Source organism: Macaca thibetana, chromosome X (assembly GCF_024542745.1).
Source record: "Macaca thibetana thibetana isolate TM-01 chromosome X, ASM2454274v1, whole genome shotgun sequence".
Taxonomy (NCBI): domain Eukaryota; kingdom Metazoa; phylum Chordata; class Mammalia; order Primates; family Cercopithecidae; genus Macaca; species Macaca thibetana.
The window spans coordinates 106,762,150-106,774,808 of record NC_065598.1 but is presented as its reverse complement, the minus strand read 5'-3'; the positions used below and the strand labels follow the sequence as shown (position 1 = coordinate 106,774,808).

General features: G+C 37.2%; 1 protein-coding gene across 11 annotated transcripts in view; it reads right to left on the bottom strand.

The window, feature by feature from the left end:
• The window catches only part of PAK3 (p21 (RAC1) activated kinase 3), a 291,282-nt gene that overhangs the window by 20,234 nt on the left and 258,389 nt on the right, over positions 1–12,659 (bottom strand). For all 11 annotated transcript variants that reach the window (XM_050776548.1, XM_050776541.1, XM_050776543.1 and 8 more), the window contains 2 exons: positions 11,296–11,395; positions 10,598–10,794 (listed from right to left, as the gene is read on the bottom strand). In XM_050776548.1, coding sequence (XP_050632505.1) covers positions 10,598–10,794; positions 11,296–11,395 — 297 coding nt within the window. The remainder of the gene's footprint in view (positions 1–10,597; positions 10,795–11,295; positions 11,396–12,659) is intronic.

The following is a 12,659-nucleotide window of genomic DNA, read 5'->3' as shown; positions in this document are numbered from 1 at the left end:
ATGCAGCTGGTTGTTGCCTGCAACTGACTCCTAATCTGATTCTTCTGTCATTTTAGAATTTCCAACTAACTTTGAGTGTTTTATGAGCGATATTTGCCAACAAGTGACTTAACACCTTATGACTTAGTTTACTCGTGACCTGGGATTTCAGAGTTTAAAAGCCAGAGGATATTGCTGCCTCTGATGTGTTTATGGATATCATGAAAGTGTCTGCCACGTCTTTCTTAGAAGAGAGTAATGGGGGCCAAATATGCAAAAAGAAATCATCACATTATAATGAACATTGTATTCCATACTTGGGCTTACTCAACCCAACATTTCAGTGTGATAGCTGAATGAGCAATCTGGTCTAATTTAACTTCCTGCTTGTCTTACATAGAAGTTCTCATTGGTCACCAAATTATGAGGGACATTTGTTATTGTTGTTTTGTTGTTTAATCCTTAAAAGGCTATTTAAAATGAACCTATTACAGATCTATCCCCTTATAGGTTTACAGTAAAAGGTAATTAGGTAGGGCTGACTCACTGGGTGTTAGCCTAGCCTAAATGTGCTCCTTTCAAGCACAAAAGACTGACCAACGCTGTAAAATAAATTACAGGTAACTCCGACAATATGTGTGCTCATTCTCAGAACTAATAATGCTTGCTAAGAATTGCAGAGGGGGCTACTTGTGCTTATGAAGCAACCTTGGGCACTCAAAGCAGTACCCAAGGTTTGGAACTATAGGGCATTTGGAAGTAGGGATGTGGGTAGGTACAGAGCTAGGAAAGGAAGAAAAGCAAAATGGTGCAAAAGGTAGAGGTAAGAAACTGTGAGAAGCAGAGGAAGCAAAACGAAAAATGAGGGCAAAAACAGGGGGCAAAAGACAATGGGAGGAGAATATCACTGGTGGAATGAGGACAAAGAGAAATGAAGATAGATAAGGGCTAGAAAATCTGGGAGACCAAGGGGACCTGAATCCTAGGTCCCATTCTGTGACTGCTCCATTGCTCCTGGTCCTTTTCCCATAAAAATTCTCAAAATAATGTGCATACTTGGTATGTCAACTTCCTTACCTCCCATTTTCTCTTTAACACACAACAAATTTCTAGTCCTAAGGTAATATTTAACATTATACTTTTGTTCATATTTCATTTCAGAATATTAGTGCAAGAAGGGACTAGCACTCTAATTCTTTTGGGCTTTTCCAAATTACCATATTAGGATTTAAACAGGCTGACTGTGATATGATCTGTGAAACATGCATTACTACTCACATAAACTGATTTCAACTTCTATTTTTATATGCAGTTAATCAGCTGAACAGGTTTGTACATAATAATATACAATTCTTTTAATAATACTCCAGAGTGAGGAACCTTGTGTCCCTGCAATAGCTTTATTACTGCAGTGTTCTTCACTGCCTTCTTCCCAAGATTATTATCAGAATGAGGTTACCAAGTCTCATATACAGTATGTTTCACATCATGATCAAGTGTCTTTGCTTGGTTGGAAAAGGAGGATTTTTCCACTCTGTGGGATACAGATTTAGTCCAGAGATGATGAAATAAATGTCTCCAAGCTGCTTTCTGAATACCACTCTTCTGAAAGTACTCATAGAGACTCATAGAGACAACACACAAACCATGGCCCTTTTGGCAGAGTTGGGGAAGGCTGTAGCCTATGTACAGCTAAAGGACACAGAATCAGAGTAAGGGACTCATGAGTTTTTAGTCTTATTTAAGTAAATCTCATGTGATGGCGCAAGGCAGAAAAGTAATTAAAAAGGAATTTTTCTGGTGGAACCAAGAGCCCTACCCTGGTGACCTCCCTCTTGGCTCCTTCAACACCCGCAAGGAACTCTATGGTATTCTAGGGTATTGTGGAGCCAACTGGTAAACAATAATCTAGTGAAATTCCACTCTTTTGAAGCAATAAGGAAATGTAGGCTCAGCAAGAAGAAACCTGTACAAAGTTATGGAGTTCCTGACTGACAGACTTCAGAATACAATTCATTCTTTAACTTGCATAATGTAAACAGTTGGTAGAGGCACTAGAAAGTTCCTTGTCTAGATCTCTCACAGTCATTGGCCCCTCCTAGATAAAAAAAAAAAAACAAAAAAACAAGTGCTGATGAACTTTGCCATCTGAGCATGAGGGTAATTCTTTACAAAAAAACAAAGCAAAGGAAAGAAAAAAAGAAAAACAAAGCAAAAGAAAGGAAAGAAAAAAGCTACAACAGAAAAGTCAGTTTGATTATTGGGATAATGTTAGAACTCTGGCTCTCCCAGCTACAATGCTTATGCTGCCTTAATTGATTTAACACTCTCTGCAGAACGTCTTATCTAAGACACCTCAGAGTACTTACTGTTTTATTAGAATGCAAAGGGTTTTCTACAATGATGTTGCAACCTGGTTGGAAAAGGTATCAATCAAAATGACAATAAAGGTCAGAAATTATCTTAATTATTAAGAAAACTCCAACTTTCTTGGTAAAGTAATTCCTCATTGGCAAAAACACAGATTTCAAAAGCCATAGGATAAAACATGTGCATGGGCATTTCAGTGTGCAAATGCCTATCATCACACTCCATGATTTGTCTCTTTAGAATTAACTTTGATCTGGAGGGACTTAGCTACTTAGTTATATGTATGGTACCTATTAGGGCAGTCAGCATATGCATCCTTGTTTTACTCCCAAGCCATGCTATAAGGATTCTGAGAAATTATAACATAATAGTAGCATAAACTTTCTTTCTCTAATTTTCTCTTGGTGGATTTTAGTTTGCTATGGAATCAGTTTCTCCTTTGGCTGTTTTCTGGGTCATAATTCACCAGTTTGAGCTGTCTGCTTCTGAATTACATTCTAAATGAGACTTGCAGCTTTCCTATGGCTAAGTCCCATTTTCCTACACTGAATTCCTGACAACCAATGATTCTTAAGAGCTGTCTATCTTTTGACAGGCAATATTTTTTTTCTGATTAAAAAGAAACCCTGTTATTCTTCTGTAATTATTTTAGTTGTAGTGATCCCAACTTCCCCCTCCTTTTAGGCATAGGTTTGCACTCAAAATAGGAGGAGTGTCAACAAACCATCAATAAACCTTGTTGTTCCATCATGGCTTATGGAAAATGAAGGGAATGCTCCCAGCTCTTCCTGAAATACATTCAAAACAATATTGACTGAGTGCTAGCAAAGTATGCTTGCTTCTCTGGCACTCAGGAAGTTTATGTCTGACTTTAATTCCAAATGAGCACGCGCCATCAAACCCAGACATTCCAATCTACAGCAAAGTCCCAGTGCTTGGAGGGATCTAGAAACAGTTTAGCCTTTAGTTGCTTTTCAATTACTAGAGATTCTCTTATTCTGCTTAACTCTCTTCTCTAGTCATACAAGCCAACTATAATTTCCTTGTTCTTACAAGTAGAAATAAGAACAACTAACATTTCTGTAGTGCTTTAAGTGCAGGAAAAGGAAGTGGGAAGCCTACTAGTGTAGATAAGAGGTCTGAATTTAGATTTCTGTCCTCCTCTCTCCCTTGCCATATTGGTAATGCACTCCTAATCATGAGTAGTCAGACTGTTGGGTTTATTATGCACCAATATATGCTAGCTACTCAGTCAGCAGCTAGACCATTTTAATGATGAACTCCATTTTCAGAAGAAGCAAAATTGCAAAAGAAAATAGCATATCATGGAGGCATACGCTAAACTAATGTCATTTCTTTTTGGATAGTGCTACTGGACTGGTAAATCAGAGAATGACATAAAGCACAGCAGGATTTCAATTAGGCTTTTATAGTATTACTCATAAACGTTTAGACAAAATGGATAAATGTAAGTAGAATGATAGCGTTATTTTTTGGTTGGACAACCATGTTCAAAGAGGGGTGATGACGAATTTTTGTCCAGGTTTGACAGTGTTCTATAAAGGGCTTGCCACATTGATATTTGACCTTTTCCTGACTGCCATTTTTCCCTGAGGATGGGGTCCTAGAATCACTGATTCTTAAATCTCCACAGATGACTCCAATGTGCAACCAAGGAGATCCACTGATATAGCATCTGTGGTTCACATACTATACTACATATTGTTTTTAGCAGTAATACCAATAACTGTCTTCCAGCGATCCAATCTTTGATACAGCTTCACAGATGTTTAAAGTAAGGGGTAGAAAGAGAACACTTAAAATTTATTTTAACTTGGATAAAGATTTGGAACATTACCATAAAAGGTGTTTCAAAGTGTCTAGTAGGGACTTTAAGTGGATGTCATATTTTTACATATCACAAATAACAAATTCCATCAAAACCTGTTGATAAGAATAGCCCCATTATGTGTAAAAGCAAAGTTAATAAAGGGGTACACTCTGGGTGCTGAGAAAACAGACCAAAGTTTTGTTTGACAAAATTGATTGTGTCTCCTTACTTAGAATCAGGTTATTATAGTAACAGTTTTTTAAAGTCTTCAATTAACAAAAAAGCTGATGATATCAGCAGAACAGTAACATTTGATTTGTATATCCACAGGGAAAGTTAGATTTTTAACCCCAGTCACTTTGGCAAAGAGAAGGAACAAGGTACTTAATTATTGGAGGCTGCACTAAAACTGTCTATAGGTCACAGAACAACATGTCCAAGGCCAATTATGTTGAGTACAAAGACTTCAGGCAGTGGGGGACAGTAAGAAGCTTGTGTCCTCTCTCTCTGGAAGGATACCAGCCTCATAACATCAGTACAATTAATGACTCTCTGACCTTTAAAAGGAATTTTATGAACAAATTACGTCAATTAGTATAGCAAAATTTGCATTTAAAAATCTCAGCTGCTTTCTAACTAAGGGGAAAAGTAGTTAATTCCTTGCATCGACAATATGTTAATAGGCAATATTCATGAAGGTTCTGCTCAACTGGAACTGATACAACAGAGACAGAAAAACCCACAGTGAAACATAAATGACCTTGAAATGTATAGCCCCAGATTTCACCTTGAATTTCTTCTGTTCAGTGTTACCTGTTCATGGTGATTGTACTGAACTGTGCAAAACCCTCCATTCCTTGAGTAGATGGGTGTGCCACTCTCATGAAGGATATGTTCTTAGGAGAGTGCTGAATCCAACCTCCCTTCATGAGTAGGCAAAAAAAAAAAAAACCTCTAAACATCCTTTCTCTGTTTTTCCTATCATACTACTTTACTATCCATATATACATTTTCATATATATATACATTTCTTACAATGAACTGGACACTGTGCTAGGTGTTATTCATTTAGTTTCCATACTAACGCTGTAAGATAGATATAGTTCTCATTTTACAGATAGGAAGCAGGCTTAGAAAGGTTTTAAGTAACTTGCAGACAGTCACAGAGCTTGCAGGTTATAGAGCCAGGACACACCCAGATCTGCCTGACTACAAGACCAAAATTTTTCACATCAACATGCTACCCTGTACTCTACTACTCTGTCTTTCTTCCACTTCCTTCCTTCTACCTCTCTCCACCTCAAAGCACACATTAGTGGATGGTTGTAGTGTTGGAAGGATATTAAAGAAAGGACTAATCTGGCACTCTTTTATACTCCTCTTAAAGCTCTTGATTATTTTCTATTTTCTCACATATGGCCTGGGCACCAGGATCCAAGAAAACGCTGCTCCGTGTAGGCTCATGTTAGATCTTTTTTCTCTCCAATCTCCCCACGGTTTCAGCGACTACATTTTAAAGATTCCAAATAAGAGCATATAGCCTGAGACATTGTGTTTCCTTCAAGAGAACATTAGGAAAACATATTTGAAATAGAAACCAAAAAAAGTACTCCTGATGCCTAGAAGAGACAAAATTAGAATAGGGCTAGCTCTATATGGGCTTGTTGATTGATTAATTGAAGGTTTATCACACATACAGAGAGTAATGAGCAAAGTTAGAGTAAATCCTTATCAGTGGAATTCAACAGGGTGGTCTTTCTGACAGGTCTTTTTGTTGCAGACTTAATGTAGGCTTCCTGAACCTTGTGGTTTGTTAATCTGCAAGTACTTGTTTAGATATCAAGCGGTGGAATCTAAGATACAAGCTGTTAATTATGAGTTCTAATCCCAGGCTAGAAGATGCCTATAAAGATCAAAACCTGTTTCCTTTTTTCTAATAATTAGCAGCCTAGCTAAAGAGAGATCAATTGTAATTGGGGAACTGAAGAAGGTAATAAATCCATTACCGAGACTAGTTGTTTTACAGAGCCATTTGTTTAATCCTTAAAATTTGCAGGTTGTAAATTACTCATTAGAAGGCAGAAAGCAAAATAGCCATAATCCATTTAGTGCCTCCAAACTCCAAAGACTTAGGGGAGGAAATCCATAGAAACAAGACGTCTGATGTGTTCTTTCACTGCGATTTCTTAATGGGCAAAGGTGGTTAAACAATAAGGAAAAGCCCATGTAATTATCCTGATGTGCTGCAACATAGGTCAGGGGTGGACTTGATTAAATCCATGGAGGGCTATCCTACAAATGGTGGGAAAATGCTCCTTCTTTTCCACTCAGCCCTGAAGGCAGCTAATCAATGTGCACATCTCATTTCCAGATTTTTTCATGAGATCAGAGAAATAGCCTATAGCATTCATTAGGGTATTCCCTCATATCTGTTGTTTTCTAATCAGCACAGGGAATAAAACAAGAGTTAGGAGACAGCCAGGAGGAAGCTGTCCTCCTCTCCATACATAGGGAATTCTGCTCCCAACTACAAAATGTTTAACTGCAAAAACAACTAGACAGTTAGTTTATAGGTGTCTTTACATGCATAGAAAGCCACATATATTTGATTTGCATATGGATTTTACAAGCTTTATATGAAAACTCTTAACCATTTACTAAGAACAATGTTTTTTTTTCTTTTTGCATACCACGGGTACAATTCAATTTTAGACTCCTAGTGGTAATGATACAGGCAATATACAAGATGCCTATGATACTAGCACTGTGCATGAATTTTGAGAGTAGAATTTGAATCCGTGCATATTTTCTTTTTTAAACAATGTGATGCCTATTATATATACAAAACACAACTTCTGTTAATAGCTCACTGCTGGGCTATACACAACAAAATACCTATGGCTCACTTCTGCACTGAGTAAGCATTTCTTTCATACCTCTTTCCTTTTCTCCACATGATCAATAGCACATCTCCAAAATAAGATGATAGGGTTAGGTTGTGAAATGAAGTTTTTCTCTTTGCAGGGATAACAAGATCACGTGAAGATCAAATCTCTGATTTTGTGGTAGCAAAGTGAGTTAGCAAATGCAAACTGTTTCCTATCATTTTCTACTTGACAATCTAATTAAGTTTGTGATTTCACCAGGTTAGCACTATGTCTATCTCTGTGTTCCATTCAATACCCACTAAGCTGTTGTTAATCAATAAATCATTACTGATAATGAAGGAAAATCCAATTTAAAAATTACAGCTGTTCTGGAAATGCATTTATTTACTTTGTTAAAGTAATTATAAAGCAAGTGTTTTTTAGATTGATCATTTAACCATGTCATGTAATAAAAGTACTTTCTCCCCACATCTAACTTAAAAAAAAGCTACATATATTTTACATTAGAAAGCTATACTAAGGAATCTTAAAGACCCTTGTCATTAAAAATACAATCAAAGCATGTTAGAAAAATGTTAAAAGTCCTAGCCAGAATAATCAGGCAAGAGAAAGAAATAAAAGGCATCCAAACAGGAAGAGAAGAAATTAAACTATCTCTCTTCCCAGATGAAATGATTCTATACCTAGAAAACCCATAGTCTCTGCCCAAAGGCTTCTAAATCTAATAAACAACTTCAGCAAAGTTTCAGGATACAAAATCAATGCTAAAAAACTTAATAGCATTTCTGTACACCAACAACATCCAACTAAGAGCTAAATCAATAGCACAATCCCATTCACAACAGCCCTAAAAAATAAAATACCTAGGAATACAGCTAACCAGGAAGGTGAAAGATCTCTACAACAAAAATTACAAAACACTGATGAAAGAAACCAGAGATGACAAAAACAAATGGAAAAACTTTCCATGTTCTTGGATAGGAAGAATCAATATTTTTAACATGGCCATACTGCCCAAAGTAATGTACAGAATCAATACTGTTCATATCAAAATACCAACGACATTTTTCACAGAATAGAATAAACTATTCTAAAATTCATGTGGAACCAAAAAAGCCCCAATAGCCAAAGCAATCCCAAGCAAAAACAACAAAGATGGAGGCATCACATTACCTGACTTTAAACTACACTACAAGCCTACAGTAACCAAAACAGCATGGTACTGGTACAAAAATGGACACATAGATGAATAGGACAGATGAGACAACCCAGAAACAAAGTCGCACACCCACAACCACCTGATTTTTGACAAAGTCAACAATAATAAACAATGGGGAAAGGACTACCTATTCAATAAACGGTGCTGGGATAACTGGCTAGCCATAAGCAGAAGATTGAAATTGGATCCTTTCCTTTCATCATATGCAAAAATCAACTCAAGATGGATTAAATACTTAAATGCAAAACCTAAAGCTACAAAAACCCTAGAAGAAAATCTAGAAAATACCATTCTGGACATGGGCCCTGGCAAAGATTTCATGATAAAGACTCCATAAGCAATTTCAACAAAAATAAAAATTGACACAAGGAACTTCATTTAAGTGAAGAGCTTCTGCACAGCAAAAGAAACTATCAATCGTGTAAACAGACAACCTACAGAAATGGAGAAAATATTTGCAAACAATGCATCTGATGAAGGTCTAATATCCAGCTTCTATAAGGAACTTAATAAGCAAAAATCAAACAACCCCATTCAAAATTGGACAAAGGACATGAACAGACACTTCTCAAAAGAAGATATACATGTGCCCAACAAGCATATGAAAAAATGCTCCACATCACTAATCATTAGAGTAATTCAAATCAAAACCACAATGAATACCATCTTACACCAGTCAGAATGGTTATTATTAAAAAGTCAAGAAGGGGCTAGGCACAGTGGCTCATGCCTGTAATCCCAGCACTTTGGGAGGCCGAGGCAAGTAGATCACTTGAGGCCAGGAGTTTGAGAACAGCCTGGCCAACATAGTGAAGCCTGTCTTTACCAAAAATATAAAAAATTAACCAGGCATGGTGGTGCATGCCTGTAATCCCATCTACTTGGGAGGCTGAGGCACTAATAACTTGAACCTAGCAGGCGGAGGTTGCAGTGAGCCAAGATCATGATCACGCCATTGCACTCCAGCCTAGGCAACACAGCAGACTCTGTCTCAAAAAAAAAAAAAAAACAGTCAAAACATAACAGATGCTGGCGAGGTTCAGGAAAAAAGGGAATGCTTATACACTGCTGGAGGGAATGTAAATTAGTTCAGCCACTATAAAAAGCAGTTTGGGGCCGGGCGCGGTGGCTCACGCCTGTAATCCCAGCACTTTGGGAGGCCGAGGCGGGCGGATCACAAGGTCAGGAGATCGAGACCACGGTGAAACCCCGTCTCTACTAAAAATACAAAAAAATTAGCCTGGCGCGGTTGTGGGCGCCTGTAGTCCCAGCTACTCGGGAGGCTGAGGCAGGAGAATGGCGTGAACCCGGGAGGCGGAGCTTGCAGTGAGCCGAGATCGCGCCACTGCACTCCAGCCTGGGCGACAGAGCCAGACTCCGTCTCAAAAAAAAAAAAAAAAAAAAAAAAAAAAAAGCAGTTTGGAGACTTCTCAAAGAATTTAAAACTATCATTCAACTCAGCAATCCCATTATTGGGTATATACCCAAAGGAATATAAATAATTCAACTCAGCAATCCCATTACTGGGTATATAATCAAAGGAGTATAAATTGTCCTACAATAAAGACATAGACACGTGTATGTTCATTGCAGCACTATTCACAGTAGCAAAGACATGGAGTTAATTTATATGTCCATCAACAATGGATTGGATAATGGAAATGTGGAACATATATACCATAGAATACTATGTAGTCATAAAAAAGAATGAAATCATGTCCTTTACAGCAACATGGATGCAGCTGGAGGCCATTATTCTAAGCAAATTAATGTAGAAACAGAAAACCAAATGTTACATGTTCACTCATAAGTGGGAGCTAAACATTGAGTACACACAGACTCAAAGAAGTGAAAAATTCACACTGGGGCCTACTTGAGAGTGGAGGGTGGGAGGAATCTGAGGATCTAAAAACTACCTATTGAGTACTCCATTCATTACCTAGGAGATGAAATAATCTGTACACCAACCCTAACAGCATGGAATTTACCCTTGTAATAAACCTGCATATGTACCCCCCCGTGAACCTAAAATAAAAGTTGGAAGGAAAAAAGAATTAAGTGAGAAAAAGAATAAAAAAAGAGTAGTTGCTCTTTCTCAAAAAAAAGAAAAAAAAGAAGAAGAAAAAAGAAAGAGAAAAGGAAAACTGTTGAGACATTGTAAGATAAACTTTAAAAAGCTTACAGTAAATTTGAAAATTATAACTTGGTGCTAAAAGAGCCCATTCTGGTCACTTTTGGTGGAAGCTAGAAATGATATTTGGCCTTTCCCCTTTGCTGGGAATAAAGTACCTGACTTCTCTTCTGACTTACCCTGAGTGGATTTTCATTAAGGTAAGGGGGTTCACCTTCCACCATTTCAATTGCCATAATTCCCAGAGACCAGATATCAACTTTCGGACCATAAGCTTTTCGAGTCACCACCTCAGGTGCCATCCAATATGGGGTTCCCACCATAGTGCTTCGTTTACTTTGCTCAGGAGTGATCTGGGCACAGAACCCAAAGTCAGCTGCAGAGAAGAAAAGCCAGTTAAAATAAGCCCAAATTATTTTCCTTTTCACAATATATCACTTTCAGATATGGCCGTATCTTCCTTTGTTACACACTGAGTTTCCACAACTGCCTAGCTCATACCTTTTTGTTAACTGATGTCTCAGCTGGTCCTGATTTTAAGAAGGTCTGAAATAATTGACTAATGTGATGTCATTTTTACTAGACTTCAATCTAATTCCTCCTCATCACTGTTTTCTCAAACTTACAGAATTTTTCAGTTTCCTAATTAGGTAGTTGTCATTTATTCATTCCACAAGTCACTAGAAATTCTGAAATATTAAATCCAAAAAATGTGGTCACAATAATCAGCAATAGTGTTAGAAAAATTCTTTACTTCAAATTGGGCTGTAACTTCTTTCAAATAAATCACTTTCAGTAACCATTATCTTCTTAAGATATACAATAAAAGAACAGAAATTCCCTGATACTCTAACACCACCTGAACCAAAATACCTACTCAATTTAACAGAGCCATCCATCCCGAGAAGAATATTGTCACTCTTTATATCTCTATGGATCACCTGGTTTGAGTGCAAGAAATCCAAAGCTTGCAGGCACTATTAAATCAGAAAAAAAAGTTCTAATTATATCACAAATAATTTTTTAATACTAAGTTTTATTTCTAGATAAGTTTTGGGCAGGGATATAACTTTATTTTGTCAAGTGAAATCGATTACTGAATGCTTCAATAACACCACTTTAAAGTCACATTACCATTTACATCAATGATGCCACTTAGCATTATACATGCTAAGTATGATGGCTGACACATCAGACTAGGACATGAAGAATGATAATGTGATAAATAGCACCAATCCTTAAAACAGTCAAACTAACCAATTAATATACTTTGGCCCAGTTATTTGGAGGATTCAGCTTGGTCTTCTACAGCTGTGGTAAGCTTCATTGTACATGGTATGATTTGATTCAGAAGTTCTGGAGTGAAACCCAGGACTCTACATTTAAAACAAGTGCCCCAAACTATTTCTAACGGGTAGCCAGGTTTGGGAACCACTCCGAGGCTATGAAGTAATAGGCACTTGTTTGGAAATGCCTTTGCAGTGTGGTGCTGGAAGAAGGAAACCACAGGCTCAGGGTAGTAAGTTTGATTTATGGCATGAATAGAAAACATATATGTTTGGTGGATATGTGGGGTGGGAAAATGATAATGAGAGGAGAGCAAGGAGGGAAGAAATTTAAGTGAACAACTTACAAAAACAAAACAAAACAAAACAAAAAAACAGATTAGCTGATATCACTTAGTTTTGTTTTTCTATCATTGGTTTTCAAGTTTCAGTGAGTCAGAGTTCCTACTTTTGTTGATAGAAAACCTCACCAAAATAAATGGGATAGCTTATAATGCCTAAGATGAGACTCCAGTAAAAAGTGTGTGTGTGTTTTAATAGTCAACATAATAAATGTAATAATATATCTTTAATTTAGTTTGAAACCCCTTAGGGGTATGACACTTACTGGAAAAGAGACAGACTGTCAGGCCCCCAGTGGGGCGGTAAGGGAAGTTCAGATTGTACTGTGAAAGCAACTGCTTTCTGGGCTGAGGGAAGACCTCGTTTAAATTGCCTTATAAAAATGATGAAAATATAACTTATTTTACATGGCTCATATTACACATGCAGGATAAAACAAGTATCATGTAAAAACTTCCACAAATTAGAAAGAAGTGTTATGCCAATATCACTGTTTCCCATGTTCACCGAAACTACAGCATGTGGGTTTAGATATGGCACCTCACGAATGACATAATGGAACTAAAAGATTCACAAAAGGCAGCTAAAATAAACAAGGGGCTCAGGAGGGTGA